Genomic DNA, 16,942 nt, shown 5'->3' with positions numbered 1-16,942 from the left:
GGTATTTTATTAAAAATGCAAAACACGTTACTACATTTTTGTGTGGCTGGTTACCGAGGGCAGGGAGAGGGGGTAGACAGGAGGACTGCAGCCTCAAATATCACCCTCTGCTCTTCTACGCAATCTCAGCTGCCACAGTTCAAAATAAATCACATGAAAGAAAACAATTACCTACTAGATAAAGCTCAACTTCAAGTCACAAGTTCAAAATGAAAAGCATCATCCTAAACATTAGTGTCTCAACTCTGAACACCAAGTAGTACCACATAACCCCATGTACTAAATTTTCTTCCTTCATGCATCTTCCTCTTCTCCTTTTTCTTGCAGAAACTGCATAGACAGTCATTTGCATTCACTCTACACAGGTTTTCAGTATCTTGAACCTCACCATCTCATGAACTCATGTTGAAAACCAGCTCTTACAGACATACTCTTAAAGGTACAGAAAACAAGAAGATGCAGAGTCACTGAGCACATTAGATGCATAAGCTGAACCAGTTAGAGGTTGTTTGGATACTTTGCATGTATCCGGCAACTCCAAGGACTGTGTCCAAGACACGATGACACACAATTGTGTCACTGACAAAAAATTTCTAGTTTTGTCTTTCTAACATCTCTCCCTGCTCCACAGATCCAGCCAAGATCTAAACCTGATTATTAACCTATCTTGCCCAAGGATAAAGCCAGATTTCTAAACTAACAAAGTGAAAAGGAGGGGAAAAAGAAAAATAATCTGTGAATAAACACATCAATCTTCACTTTCTGCAAGCCCTAGAATGCTGGAAATGCCTGCTGTGATGCCTGAAGGTTTCATACTGTGATTAGTAGGTAGTTTTTAAGCAATAGCTGGAGGCTATACTCGGGCTTTCTCCCTTTCTTTTCTCATGGAGTCTACCCACAGCATCTCTCACTTGGAGTGCTACTAGCAAAAGCACAATTCCTAGAAGAATATCCTACAAGAATGCTCCCCTTCAGGGATTAACATAGGAAAATGGGACACATCTATAAAGCTGTATACTCACTTGAAGTATTTTAGGGTAGACTAGTGTTCTCTCTGCCTTGGGATTGCTGTCTGCATCAAGGCAACATTGAGACTTTCACTTTTGCTTCACATGGGACAAAGTTGCAAGAACATGCAGCAGAGCCTGGAGATTTAGAAAAGTCATTCCAAAAGAAGGCACAGTTTATCTCCCGAATTCAATACCAAATACTAATACTCTCAGTAAGCAGCTTATTGCTAGTGGCACACAAGTTATGAAGAGGAGAAACATTTTATCTGAAGGCATGCATATATAAAATGCCAGATCTTCAGCTGACAGGAGCCCACAGCCTCTGACAAGCGCATCCAGGCATGTCAGTATATTTCAGATGCTCTGCATTTTAGGATTTCCTCACCTCTGCTCTTCAGGCACCCCAATCACTCACTGCCTCAGACATGAAAACTCAGTAATCTTGTTGAGACCACTTTAGCTCCTGGCATCTGCACAATGTGCATAATGACATTGTGAACTAAGCAGTCTTTCACTTGTCTACATAGTTGTCTCCACTGTATTATCCAGACATAAACTTCAATAACCTACAACAGACCAAGGAGGAAAATACCTATTAGGACCATAACATGTTTTATTAAGGTTCAGTAGTCTCCAGCCCTCTTTACCATGCTGCTCTTTCAAGTAACATAAATTCTAGTGGAAACAGGGCCATCCATTTCTGCTGGCTATGTACTCTGAAGCAGTGCTTTCTCCTCAACTTGCCAGGTCTCCACATCATTACTAAGCCTAACTGCAAGCTCAATGGCAAATTATTTTAGATAGTTACAGAATTAACTGCTTGTAAATTAAAAGACACAGTAATAATACACATCCAGAAGACAAAAAAGGATGTGTGAGAGAGGACCATTTTCCCTGAGCTGCTCCCTACCCAGCAGCTTTCCTCTGAAGTGCCTGCTCTGCACCTACACCAGCCTCATGACAAGGCCAAACCACTCCTTCTCCTCTTCCCGAAGGGGAAAAAAATGACCCCACAGTTCTCCTGGGGAAGAACAGCATTTTGACATGACAAATACCAGGGCATTAACCGTTGCTTCAGAAAACAAACCACCTGTTAGCACAATGTGTGGATGTGTTTGAGACCAGGGATCCCTAAAAGTCCACATCCAGCAGCAAGGAATGGACCATCTGACCAGTGTGACTCCCATTTGGGTACTGCCAGCTCTGCAAGGTGGTGAACCTTCTACAGCTCCCTCTATGCTGCAGTAAAGCCTCACTTCTCTGAGAGTCCATGGACCTTTGCTGTAGTTCTTGGAGCCCATTTTCCAAGGATTTACCACACAAAGAACTGCAATTCAAGCTGCTGATAACTGTGTCTGGGTATGGGGAGGTTAGGACATTATTTGCTGCCACAACACCCAAGACTACCCTTTTCTGCCAAGGACTTAAGCAAGTTGCACAGATGATCCATACTCGGACATGATGCAATTTCTTCCAAGCCCTTCTCACTCCATTATGCTTGAAATTACTACCAGGAAGGAGACAGTAATTTGTTGAAATATTGTTGAGGTAATTTATTTAACCATTAAATTGAAAAAAACAAAACAAAACAAAAAAAACAACCCCCCCCCCCAAACAAGTTTGCTTTACACATACTGGATTTTAAAGCAAAAGAATCATAGAATCATAGAACAGTTAAGAGTTGGAAAGCACCTTAAAATTACCTAGTTCCAATCCCCCATGGTAAAGAAGTTTAAACATCAGCTTCACAACGATGAAATCCATCCCCTTCCTCCTTATGACCATTAGCCTCCCCTATACAGAGGCTAACACCATCAGCTGATACACAAAGCACCATTGGACTGGGTCCTAGCTACTATAGTTGCCATGACTGCATCACACACCACTCTTTGGGCAGCAATGCTCTATTCAAACCATTGCTAGATCTCATGATAGCTACTAAATTCTCTGATGTTACCACCCACTTCGAACTACATGCCCTGTGTGATACAGCTGGGGTATCAGAGGGATGAACTTTGGACTTCACCATAACATACTTTATACCTAAAATTGAAAGAATAAATAAATCTCTACACTTGAATGATACGTGCGTGTCCTGACAAACTGGCAAAATCACTATTTGCAGTGTCTTGGTAAAACCTTTATCAAGTGAGAGCCACACAGTACCAAATCATTGCCACCTTGGATTTAAGCCACTCCAGGATTCTGGAAATGCCCACTGTAAGTGTATTTGGCAAAGGGCAGTGGTAACTAAGCAGTAAGTGTACTCCTCATTCTGAAACAGTGATTTATAATGAGAAACAATCCTGTCACTTATTCCTAATAAGCCTACAGTGCTTATTATATTCCCACCACAAAATAAAAATTGTTCAATTTAATTCAGAAAGAAAATTATTCTTGAAGACCACAAGCCTTTCAAACCCCCCTTCATTAAAGAATGGAAGCAAGTCACTAAACTGGAAAGCAGTGATCCAGCAAACATTTTACTGCTGCAAACAGTTCGCAGGAAAGATATATATGAGTTTATTTGCATATAACTTGATAAAAATTTCAACTGCATCCTGGATTAAAGGGGCTTTTTGTCTTGTTTTGTTTGGCTTTTGGATTTGTTTTTGTTTTTATGATGAACAGACTTAGTAAACATTTCCTAAGCTGTCTGCTGTTTGGAATTCCAAGTCTGAAATAAAACATAACCACAATACCAGCTCCAGTGTTGCCTGTTTCACAAATAACAACAAACGCCACCAACAATTAACTAACAGAAAGTTTACTTTATAGAGAGCTTCCGTATATAGCTCTCAGCTTCACCTATAAAGTAAGATTCCAGTTCTGTTTGACACAGACAACAAATCTATCAGCAAAGTAACCTACAGTGACAAATAGCCTGGCAATGCTCTCTCTCTACAACATACATAGAGGAAAAGAATAATCACATTAACATCTGTAATAGTAATTCTCCTGCATCTCTGCTGATTAAAGTATACTGTACCATTATGATGAGAGTCCTGGGTCTGCTCATTTCATCATCGCTATCCAGCGGCAGAATTTCATGTGACAACTCCTCTCGCCGTCGTCGCCTGCAGATATGTGGACAGTTCCTCTGTACCACAGAACGAAAGGCTTGGAGCAGAACAATGCTGGCAGCACAACCCATATCTGCATCCTGAAGCCTACAAAATAACTTCTATGTTTATGCTATGTTTGAAAAACAGTGGCTCCTTGTCCCTGAAAACAGCCTACAGTGCAGCTGCAGCCAGCTCGCGCTCCAATCACTTCCTTGAGCTCTGATCATCTGATCACAACCAAATAGCTTGGATGCAGATAGAGGAAAGATTTGATCCACTGGAACTGAAACACACGCAATATTTCGATGCTTTTCTCTCCCTCTCCCTCCCTTTCTGCTTCTGAATACACATGAGAAAACGCGCTCTCTCTCTTGTACAATCAGCTGCCTTCTCTGATTCCAGTTTCATGGAACTGAAAGTATTAAAATTCCTAGTTCAAAAGAGACAGCTGTTCATTAAATACACAGAGGCATCCGCAATAACTGCCAGGATTAGTTTAAATACCTTTTTTAAACAGTCATATGTAACAAAATAGCAAGTATCTGGAAATTTATTAGCTCTCATCATCTTTTTAAAATACTTTGCCTTAGGGTGTTTTGCCACAAAAAAAGAGACATTTTTAAGCTCACTGAGGGATCCGTTTAAACTTTCAATTTCTTGCAGTTTTCTGAAGCACAGAGAGCTCATTTGAGTTGTAAATGTAACAAGTGGTGAAAAAGAAATTAAAAAATAATGCAGAAATGCGGACTGCTTCATCCAGCTCACGCTAAAATAGCTGTGGCTCAATGAGAAACAGCAATGTGCAGCTCTGAAATGCCTTTCAATAGTGTAGTTGTTGTGTGTTCCCACACATGCGTGCCTTCTGCAGAGTAATACATTTTTACATCTACACAGGAGGCTTGTGCTGAGAAGGGTCCCTGCTGACGGGGTCTCACACTGAACCAGACACTGATGACCTTCCAAGAAGGGTAAGAGGAAAGAAGTTTAGTGCTTTATCAATCGGGATCCAGGCAGCAAGAATCAGCTGCCAATCAGGCAGTCAGCAGAAACAACTAGCTTTTCTGGCTCCTGCCTGACAAGTCATTCAAAAAGCAGGCAGGGATGCTTAGCAATCACATGACTGACCTGGAAACACAGCAAGCATTAATGGTAGAGTGTGTAAGATAATAGCACTTGAGAGGAAGTTAGCACTAAAAATATCTACAGAAAATGGATTTCTCTTACACATTAGGAAAACTAAGAATTTCCAATAGGGTTTCCAGAGAAGCTGCTTTTAAGCTAATATGTATAACTTTATTACACATGCAACCCAAACTGTATTTACCTTGCAACAAAAGGCTTTTGATATCTAATGAAGGCCATAAAAGTTTTGGCATCAATTCCCATGGGGACACAAGCAACCTTATAATGTCTGCTAATGAGATCTTTGTAAATAATACTCCTCCTCACAATCTCAATCAGGAATTGTACTGAAAACATTCCATGGAAATACTTTCTTCTGAGCTTGATTAGGGCTTAATTGCTTAGCGATCTGGCAAAAGACATCATCATTTTAATTAAAGCATTTGCCAGAAAATCTAAATCTTTTAAATTTGTCCTTTGAAAGCAACAAACCCACTGCCATTATTTCTTGCCTTTGCTTCTTTAGAGTAAACTGCTTTGAGTGCATATAGAAAATATTTAGCAGCACCGGTAGGCAAAACACAAGCTCACCCACAGATCTGCCAATGGACCTACCTGGCTCTTCCCCTTGGATCTCACCAGGCACAGACTTCACACACTTACATGATGTCCCTGCCTATCCACCAGCACACACCGCAGAAGGGGCCTCGTATCATGCTTGTTAGTTTGGCTTCTCTAATGCAATTACAAGAGTGCAGTGGCACAGCTGGGTAATTTCTGCACCAAATCAGCAATCCTGCCTGCTGTCGCTGTTATTGTTTATGTTTTCATCAGTCCCCTGCCTACTCCAGAATTGCGACTGACACTCTGTCCACACAAAAGATGCACTTGGCAGCTGGGAGACCTACATTCCTACTCTAATTCCAGCAGCAGTAATATGGGCCTGGATAACGTCTGTTGCTGGCTGTCTCTGCTACCTTGGGGGGTTCTAATGAATCTCCTGTCTGTCTGTACAGCATCTTCTTTTACTCACCAGCATTCAGCTGGGAGAACTGGCAGGAGTTATATGAAATTTGGTTTCCATAGCAGAGCTCAACTCTGTTGCACACATGCATGGAACAGCACCCCAGGGCCTACCCCAAAGCTTTGCTTCACTCTTGGTGAAGAACCCCATCCATTTCAGTGGTCTTGGGATGGAACCATTATCTGTCAGTGGCCCAAGTGCTTTTATTACAATTCTTTGTAATTAAGTTATTATTAGATACAAGTAGGAATAACGTAATCTTGGCATTTCATCTCCTGGGAGAGTAAAGATGACATTTAGTCCAAAAAAAGGTAAACAAACCAAAGCCAGCTAAAAGTAGCCTCCAGGCCTTGCTCAAAATTCAAGAACTGAAAAAGCAGCTATAGCACAAGGGAAAAGAAACCACTGAAGAGCCAAACCCCCCCCTTCTGTTTTAAGGCAATTTCACAGAAGCATGAGCTATCGCTAGAAAGGAAACCTCCCAGCCCGTTAAAAGTGCCTGGACACATACACAGTACAAAAAGCCTTGTTTTTTAAACACAGGGCTGTTAGCATACATAATGTTATATACTGACCACCAACACTATTAGCTACATTTACAGTGAAGCATCAAGCACTATTCTGTATTAATTAGCACTTTAATCCATACATTGAATTCAGTGAAACCCCCTGGAAGCAAAATACTCCTTTGTACAAGCAACTCCTGAATTCCCCATCACAAAGACTTTGGCAACAAGTTAGGCTAATGAGTATCCACATTGGAAGCCATCCATCTTCTGCCCACTCTCACTCCATTCTTAACCACCACTCATTTCAGCTATGCTAAGTAGCCGTGTTAACACCGACATGATGGTTTACAGGAACAGGCTGGGAAGCAGACCACTAAAAGGTACCTCAATGGAAAAACAGTAATAACAAAGAATTGGAGAGGCAAACCAGTTGTCTTAACCCAGATGACTTCAGATGACTGTGCAGCAGTAAAGCTGTGCAAGAGCAGACGTAGGTCTCATTTGCCATGTCTTACAAAGTCTGCGCTAAGAAAGCAGAGTTCAGAGGCATCCTCGAGCTGACAGTTACCCATTATCTGGCCCCAGTTTCCACATGAAACAGATGCCATCTCTGCAAATGGACAGCCAGGGCCTGAAGGGGTAAACTGTCTCTAGCAGGCAGTCTGCAGCAGAGAGCAAACCCCTCCTCTTCCAAGCCCCGAGTTATTTCTCTTCTGCAATTTTCCTGCACTTCAGTTTCTGCACACCGCAAGACTTCCTAAAGGTGCTACCAAACATTTTCTAACACTCCTATTTCATGCCTCCTTAGCACACCACATTAAAAAAGTTTGTTTCCTTCCCCCAGCTGTCTTTATTCCATTAATGTTCCTTTCTCTTTGTGACATCTGAATTCATGTCATCTGAATAAACAGGATATAACTTATTGGTATGCTGGTCTTCAGCTGAGGGTTTCAAACAGGAAGAGAGAAAGGCAGTTCTTGGAGGAGATCCTTTAGTGAGAAGGTGACTTTCCAAATGAAACACTGATTCTTCCTCCCAGCCCTGGATGGGGCTGCATTCTCCTCAGGCAAGAATGCCTGCAGGTTAGAACCTTCTGCCAACATGCCAAGATGGCATGCACCCTTCTCCAGAAGACAAGCCCTCCTCCCCAAGATGTGCTTGTGTGACAGGCACTGAGAAGTTACACAGAAGCTTTTGAAGCATGACGATCCTAAAACAGCAATGATGGATGACTGCAGGAGCCATCCACAAAAACAGGAATATCCCAAGAACTACTTACAACAGTCTGTTCAGTCTGACCCACAAAAGCCCCAAGCCATCAACAGGAACTAAAGACAGCATGACAGTACAAATAACTAGAGCAGCATTGTTACAGATAACATTCATGCCATGACTTACTAAAGGATGCCTGAGTATCCAGCCGAGCAAGGTACTCACTATAATAAATCAGATTTATACAAACTTATTCTCACAGAGAGCAATCTGTTGTCACTCTGAAGCTGACTCACAGGACCATTTACCTAAACTTTAACTGGTTAATACACTGGCAAAATAATGTCCATTCACTGAAAATCTTTCATCAGAGATAGTGCAAACCTTTGTCACATGAGCTATTTCGTTTGCATAACTCAATCAGAAATAGCTTGGGATGGCAGTGCTCAGGCCAGGTTGGATGAAGCCTTGGGTGATATGATTTAGTGTGAGGTGTCCCTGCCCATGGCAGGGGGTTGGAACTAGATGATCTTAAGGTCCTTTCCAACCCTAACTATTCTATGATTCTATGGTTCTAGTCCAGGTGATGTTCTGGTGTACACTGACATGCATAGCACTTGGCTGAGCACACCTGGAGTTAGACCCCCCCTACAAGTCCTAACTGTTTTAAAGCATGAAATATTCTCCTGGGAAGAGTAGAGCAAGTCTTTCATTATCTCAAGGATATTCTACATGAGTTACTATTCAGCATACATCATTCTGGGACAGATGATGAGCAGCTCCCATCAACACAAGCAATGTGGCCAGTGGCTGTCACCCGCAGTTCTACACACAGACCCACAGTTATGGTAAAAGTTCTGTTAAGATATAGCCTATACAAATAGCAGGCAAGCACTTGCAGCAAAATAAAACAAAACTACGGTCCCTGCCTTGATAGAGATTAGGGTCACTCACATTTTGGTGTGGTACTGTGTCATCTCTGCACATTATCTCACATCACCCTTCCAAAACAAAACTAGCTGACAGACATAATCTTCCTAACAAAGAATTTCCCTCAGAGACAAAGGACCTTGTCTTCAGTATTTGTTTTCATAAAGACTTGGATGCAGAGGAAAGGGAAAGCAGAGGGAGAAAAATGTACACAAGTTTGAAAGTCTGTCTTCAAGCTTTGCTGCTTCAAAACACACTGTGGAATCCTAACCAGCCTCCAAGGAACCAGCACTGAGACCCAGATCAGAGAGATGAAGTACTCCAAGAGGTAGTCTTCATGGCAGTCTGCTTGATGACAGAAGCCTTCATTAATGTGCCTCCTTTTCCTTGTACATCTTATGCCTAAGAAACGGTATAAACTTAGATCTTTTAATGCACTTTTTCTAATGGCTGTGTCCTTAAATCAACATAGCAGATACCACGTTACAGTGACATATCTTACTGCCACAGAGGCAGCATTTCATATACTAGCTGCTGTTCGCTGTCTACTTCCCAATTGCTAGTGGAGGTTTGGGAGACCATGAGAATCTGTCTCGAGGAGCTGCCCCATCTTCTCTTCCAACACAGTTATGTACCAAAGCTTGCACATCCAGCCCAGTGGCCTACAAGAGACTGTGCAGTGTCAAGCTGAAGCAGAGCCATCACACGTTTTGAGGAAGGGTTAAAAAAAAGGCTTTAAATCATACAAGATGATCACACACCTATCTCAAAGAAAATTTATGCACTCACAGTTGCTAAAAACTGTAAATAGCATCTGTGACTTCCACTCATAACACAGACTCCTGCAGTCATTTAAAAACATTCATGCACTGTATTTCAAAGCATTGCTTCAAAATAGTTAATGATGAGAAACGTTTCTAAGACAGTCAGAAGTACACAGGCTTTGTATTTCTTTAGTTTCCACCAGCTGCTCCTGAGTGACTTGGGAAAGCAGGCATTTACTGCAGTAACTGGTCAACACAGCTCCTGAATGACACACAGCTTTTTTTGTCTTGAAATTTTATTTCCTTCTCATGAAGCTAGCCTTGACCAACACAAGCAATTCTTACCTGTACTAAATTACAGCCAGTGCAAACTGCCTAATGAGTAGCAGATGGTTACAGCTATACGAGAGGGGTTTAAATCATTGAACTACCTAATTTTTCTTCTTCTTACCTTACAGCAGCAATGCTTACATCAGTGCAACATCCCCAGTGCTGCCACAAAAACCGTTGCAATGTCACTTGGCTAAAAGCGGGAGTGCGGAAAGTGAGTGTATGGCACCCTCTAGGGAGTAGTACATGAAAGACAAATCCACCTCCACACTCAGCTTCCCTCACTGGGTACAGAAGTAACAACAGATCAAATAACTGTGTTTATAAAATCTTCTCTATACTTTAAGAGGAAAATAAGGAGAAAAAAATAATAAAAATCAAAGGTACCGTTTAAAAATCAAACCGTTTAAAAATTAGTCGTATGTTCTCCACCACAGCTAGGAAGACAGACCAAAGGAGGCCTGCAGGATTAGGACTGCTGTTTCTGTCTCACCTTTCAAAACATCGCATGGTTCATATTGACTGACAAGTTACATAGAGACTTACCTTTAAAAACAAAGAATTGACCACCTGAAGGCTGCCTGTGCAGCACAGTGCTATATGCAGCACAGCAAGAGGGAGCAGGTTACAAGAACGTGTGTTTGCTCAAAGAGCAGCGCTGTGCAAACCCTGGCTATGTGCTACCCACACCACAGGGTGCTCAACAGGGGACCCATACCCAGAACAGGGAGCATAGCAAGGGCTGTACAACTGCAGACAAGGGCCTGCTGGACAAGCAGTAAGTTAATGGAGCTTATGCTGCAAAACATGTTCTTACAACTCTGGAGTTTCTTCACTTAACCTGCTGAAAATGGAAACCATGATGTACAGGCATGGGGGGAAATAAAGGTCTGACAACCACAGAAACAGGCTCTTAGTGACTGTGTGTGTTGATGCTTTTCTCAACATCACTTTTCTCTTCCACACTGATGTCTGATGAAAAGTGTTATACTCAAGTTGAGTGCTGTGCTCTTAATTACTACCACACTGTACGTGGCCAAAATGCAGAGGTTTTCCCCTGTTAGATCTCACAGCAGTTTATTAATGGCATCAACATATTGCAACCACTTAGCAAACAAGGAAACAGACACAAAATGATAAAAAATATTGAAGTAAGGACTTGCAACAGGCCAATGACAGAAGTTAACCCTAAAGGGGTTTCTCAAAATATTATCCTCATAAAAAAATGAAATAAACCTATAACTTGCATGCAAATAGTGGACACATTCTTATTTCCAACTTTGATGAGTGATTTCTCACTTTGACAAGTAGTTTTCTACAATTAAAGACCCCCTGAGATCAATGAGATTATTCTCCAGCCTTAGACTAAGCAAAATGGGAGAACGGTAGTGCATAAGCAGTGATGAAAATCTCTTTATTTCAGCACACTTCAGTGGCTTCTGGATCTAGCACTTATTATTCTAAAGAGATGTGGTTTCCTTCAACATGTAACAGTAAAAATAAATATTTAACTTCACACCAGGAAAAATTACAACTTCTAAGGCAAATGTTTGTTTGGTTTTTAAGAGAACTTTTATTATGACATAAAACTAGAAGAGCATTAACTGGAGCTACCCAAACTCATCCTTTCTCTGGCACAGTGTTAAATAAAAACCACGCACTAAGATAAACTTTGGAATATTTTTCACCACAATTTACAAACAAGGCTGGGCTCACACTTTTGAAGAGAAGAATTTACGAATAAGCCACAACAGAAAATAACAGAAACTACCCCACTGGCTCCCACAAAGAACTGGTAGAAAATTATTACCCTCTTTCAGAAAGATCCACGTTCAACTTGCACACAACCTCTTATACAGCATTATCAGCAGCTGGTCCTGAAGTTCCAAAAAGAATTCCACTTCACCAACCCAATGGGAGAGAGTCTGAAAACCAAAATTGGCATGGAGAAAAAAGAAAAAAACCAAAACCAACCAAACACACTAGCCTGTATCTACCCAGTTTGTTATTTATTGTGACAGATGTTACAGCTGTTACCTTGTCAAGGTCCAAGATTTCTGTGACATGCAAAAAACTCCAAACACTTTTGTCTAGATTTTTCACCAATTAATTTTAAAGAGTGAAGCACACTCGGCTATATGGAAAGTGACTGCTCTCATACAAGAGCAAGCTCATTCTCCGTTTGCTGCGCTGGCACCAACCCTTTCACTTACAGGGATACTGCAAAGAGAAATTAGCAGCTCCAGGGATCTGGAAGAAACGTCCCTCAGCCCATTCTCCCAATGGCACACTGCATGATTCTAACAGAAGTCATTGTCCACTAATGAGGTTTTAAGAATAATGTGGGTATGGATGAGGTGCCATTTGTACAGCAATGTTCTCTCTGTTAAATGGCCTGAATATGGGTTGAATAGCACAGTGGTTTAATGAACTACCTCTTCTCCTCTAAAATGTGATCAAACCCCTACCAACCTACCAAAGACCTACTGCAGAAACTCTCACTGACAGCAACACACTTTAGACAAGAGCCACAAAAATCTGTTTCACTGACATCTACTGCCAAGTGTGCAATCTAGTCTCTATTCCTTGTCACAATCCAAAATTAGCACTTTTCAAATACAGGCTAGAAATACACAAGAACAAATACAGAGAGAACAGAGTTACTGTCAAAAAGATGTCACCCAAATCTGGAGTAAAGCAGAATATTAGGACAGTGATATTTTATTAGAAAAAGCATTTTATTCCAATCTGCCTCCAGCCCAAGCCAATGACATCTTTCTACTTGCAACCCAGCTAAGAACAGACAACAAAAAATAGAACTGCTCCGTAACCAGAATACTTCCATCCCCTAGCTCTTTGAAAGCACTTTTCTTTTTTAGCAGACAAGAGAGTCTGCAAAGGAAGGTACCTCTTAGCTTGCTCTGATCTACTCATACACTCCTTTACTTTCCAAACAACTAATTTGAGTAGGAAAATATGCACATTTGAGGTAGGAGTTTAAATGAGATAAATTAAATGTTTCTCATATTGTTTAACAAAGAAAAACACTAACTGTTTACCATCAAGGAGCGGAACTGTATACTAAATTAATGGGTCAGGCTTCATGCACAGATCCTAACTACTTACACGAGACACAGGCATTACCCGATAATCTAGAGAAGCAGGATTCTATCAACTGCACATGAACACGGGGTAAAAACAGGGAACTAGAGTGTGGTACTTTGTGGCAGCCCGCATGTCGAGGAACAGCCACAAGCAAGATGGAGAAGACCCAAGACTTTTCTCTGTCCCTTCACTGGGACTCTGAAGTCCACACACACAATTTCACTAGCTCTGCACACCTGCACTCTCAGCGTCTACCAGGAATCACAGTAATTTTTTCCCCAGCACATCACTGCATCTTATGCAGAGACAGTTAACTTATACAACATCTCCCCCTAGGTCACAGCTTTCCAGCACAGTCTCCTATTCTTTAGAATGTCGGCATTTATAACCTGGGTTACACTGGCTCATCTCCTGCCTCCCAGTTTCGGTATCCTTCTTCTTTCTCCCAGAAGCCAGACTGACAGGGCAAGAGTACTATCTGACACCTTCTGCCTCTGAGTCAAACTACACAGGTGATAGTGATCAGCAGCAAATCCCACCTGGCTCTGCACATGCTGTTCATAGGAGGCTTTAGGATTTTTAAGCCAAGAAACCCCTTTCCAGTTTCCTTCACAAGAACAATGGACTGTCCCAGGGAGCCAGGAGTTTAGCTGTGTAAAGCATTCCAGGTGAATTTAATACATTCTTAATTCAAAACATCAAACATCTTGAAGAGTTTCTACTGCAAACTGGGAGTTCAGCAGGTGAAAATAAAGGGGGAAGAGCTGGAACCAGTGGTCAGTGCCAAGACAATCAACTACTAATATGACACTGTTACGAGCACAATTCCATGTAGATATAAAGCAAGGTATCTCTAGCAAAGGTTGATGTGTCTGGTTCTCAGATACCGAATACAAGTCCACTGACACACTGCATGGAGTCCTGTGCAATATCACCAAGACAGACTGAAGCTGGAGACATATGAGAAAATGCTGGGGAAATTACATTTGTCCATGCTTGAGAAATGAAGGCTTATAGAAAACCTTGGCGGGCTGTACTGTACCTAGCAGTAGGCTACAGAGCAGACACTCTTCTTGGAGATACACTGGCAGAGGATGAGATACAGTGAACAGAATACAATGAGGCAAATTCCAATTAAATACAGTAAGTTTTCACCATGAAAGGCAGTCAAATACTGGAACAGGGCACCACAGGGACTGTAGGATCTCCATCCTTGTAGAGTCTGAACACTTGACTAGACAAGGGCTTGAGCAACCTTATTTAGTTGGGATTGCTTTGAGGAGGGAGCTGGAGTTGACAACCACGAGAAGTTTTATCCAAACTAAGTTATTCCATGACTGTGTAAGAACACAGCTTGTTCAGCCGAGCAAACGAGAGCCTGAATTTGTGCCCTGTCTGGAAGAGGAAGCGGAAGAGCTACTTAAGCCAAAGGCTAACACAAAGACAAGAAAAAGAGGCTACAAACTGGCCATTACAAATTCACTTTGCAGAAGGCTCTGTTTCCAACCTAACAGAAGTGAGCAAAAGAGGCTCCCAATCAGGCTTCTTTCAACTCCAAGTCAGCTGTATAATCCCTCTTTATTATTTCAAGGCAATTTCACTTTGAGGCAGGCTTCATACGCAGAGAGTTCAGCCAGGAGCAAGGAAGCAAAAGGAACAATCTCATTCAATTTCCGAGCATAAGCTTCTACAGCTGCAAAATGGAAAATGAGGCACAATATGTGGATAAAGTAAGAAAAGAAATGCAAAGTAAAATTTGTACATACAGGGGCCAGCAAAAAACTGTGTCATCTCAGGTGCTGGTGTCCCATCACCTCACTCCCCCAAACAGAGCAGCTGCAGAGGTATCATTTTATCTGATAGGAAAGATCCCACAAGAAGAATACGGATTATTTCTACAAGCAGTACAATAATGTGGTTTCAGATTCTTTTTCACTTTGTAGTGCCAAGAATCCAATAGCTGTTTTTCCCAAAATAAAGGAACTAGAAATCAGGACTAGAAACTTAGCATTTTCAGGCTAAAAATATTAAGGAAAGGGTTTTGGTTTTGGTTTTTTTTTTTTGGTGGTGTTTTTAAAGATTGTTCAAAACAAAACCCCAAACCTGATAGGTCTAGGGGGAGCAAACCAAGCAGCCTTTCCCTATCTGATCACATCATATATAGCCTAACCATGATACTTCTGGAGCTAAAGCACATGGGACATGAATTTCTACACAGAAATCCACCTACACAGAATCCTGCTGGCATAAACATCAGCCTCTACAAGAGAAGTCATTTCACAGAAATGGGATCTGTAGGTGTGTCAGGCCAGCTACTATCATACAACAGAAGTTATTCTCTTGATTACAATGGGGTTTTCATCAGCCCCAAAACATTTCCTTTCTTTAGCATGTCTAGAACCTCAGGGGCGCTCATATCCACACTCCTTTTATACTACCTAAAAAGTCCAAGTTGCATAACAGAGCAGGGAGACCACCCATATAACAGCATGCAAAACCAACAAGGTCTCTCAGACCAACAGTCCTCAGCAAGATGTCACAGCCCTTTCGGAGAGGATACATCTGGAACAACTGATACCCAGCTCCTGTGCTACTTCTCATGCCTCCTCTAAAAAAGTACCTGAAAACCACAGTTTTGCCCTTATCACCATGGAAAAGAAAACGCACCCCAAAAGCCAAAACAACAAAACACATCCTGCACTTCTTAGAAATTATCTTTTTTTTTTGTTGGTTTTTTTTTTCAGCACAATAATGTGGTCACTATATCAGACTAAGTAATAGCTATTTTAGCATCTAATGAGCTACATTGTGGTGTTCTGTCCCCTGGACAGCTTTTCTGTGCAACATGTGTTTTTCATTTCATGTCTCTTGTCAGGGTTTCACTCCCTTTCTTTTACATGAACTCTAGAAGAGAATAAAATCATACAAACCCCAAAATAACAAACCTGTGTTGCTGGTGTCAATTAGCATTCACATCCACAAGCGTCTTTACTGAGTACAAAATTAGCAAAACCAGCCCAACTACAAGTTGTTTGGTCTGTGTTTGTTAAGCTGTAACACAGTCTCTAAAAACATGTCTTCTGGTTGGTATTTCAGGGGAAAAATCTTTAGAAGAATAATATTTTGATTAGTAACATGTGTGTTTTGAAAGATTAAAACTGAAGTCCAAAGAAGATTAAAAAATACGGGTAGAAACTATGAGCTACATACACATATGTGCAGAGTTTTCATTCTCACCGGCTGAAATGTCTTGTTGCAAGTCATTTGTTTTTATTATTAAAGTCTTAATCATATCTGCTGTGGAGCTGTTTTATTTTTCAATTAACTGATATTGATAAAAAATCATTTTCTTGTAGAACCATTTCAGACTTTACTGAAAAAACCAAAAAGCTGATCTAGTATATAAGAGAATTGATGTCATTCTCTATTTTATCATGACACATCTCAACAGAACTTCCAAGGGATCCTAGTAGTTTTACGTAGTACCCAAACATTGACCTCTTCTTTATTTAGTCTTCCAGGACTTCTCAATGCCAGCAGGAAACACAGAACAAAGCAGTCAGACAGTGCTTTTCAAGAATTAGCCATTATTTACACTTACAAACGTATTGATTCATTTCAGGGAAGCAGGCAATTCTTATTGTGCTGAAAAAGCAATTAGAGATTTAAATAGATGACCCACTTCCTGGACCACCCCCTTGTTCTTTTGCGGGCAGCTGGGCATTCAACAGGCTCATGTTCCTAAGTATCTCCAGCTGAAAAAGTGCAAATGAGCAAGTAAATAATTTCAATGTTACAGCCTGCATGCTGGAACTATAACCCTGAAGATGTTTCATTGTTGTTTTTTAAGCAAGTTGTCTGTGCTGCCAAA

General features: G+C 41.2%; 1 protein-coding gene across 2 annotated transcripts in view; it reads right to left on the bottom strand.

Annotated features, from left to right (window-relative positions):
• Positions 1–16,942, bottom strand: part of DOCK10 (dedicator of cytokinesis 10) — a 159,637-nt gene that overhangs the window by 126,015 nt on the left and 16,680 nt on the right. Inside the window, exon 1 of one of the 2 annotated variants that reach the window (XM_034063894.1) lies at positions 4,000–4,164. The exons of the other annotated variant lie outside the window; for it this stretch is intronic. Coding sequence (XP_033919785.1) covers positions 4,000–4,164 — 165 coding nt within the window. Of the gene's footprint in view, positions 1–3,999; positions 4,165–16,942 lie in introns of those variants that run through there. 2 annotated transcript variants of the gene reach the window in all.

Source organism: Melopsittacus undulatus, chromosome 6 (assembly GCF_012275295.1).
Source record: "Melopsittacus undulatus isolate bMelUnd1 chromosome 6, bMelUnd1.mat.Z, whole genome shotgun sequence".
Taxonomy (NCBI): domain Eukaryota; kingdom Metazoa; phylum Chordata; class Aves; order Psittaciformes; family Psittaculidae; genus Melopsittacus; species Melopsittacus undulatus.
Note: the sequence above shows the minus strand (reverse complement) of the source record. Positions and strands in the feature narration are given on the sequence as shown.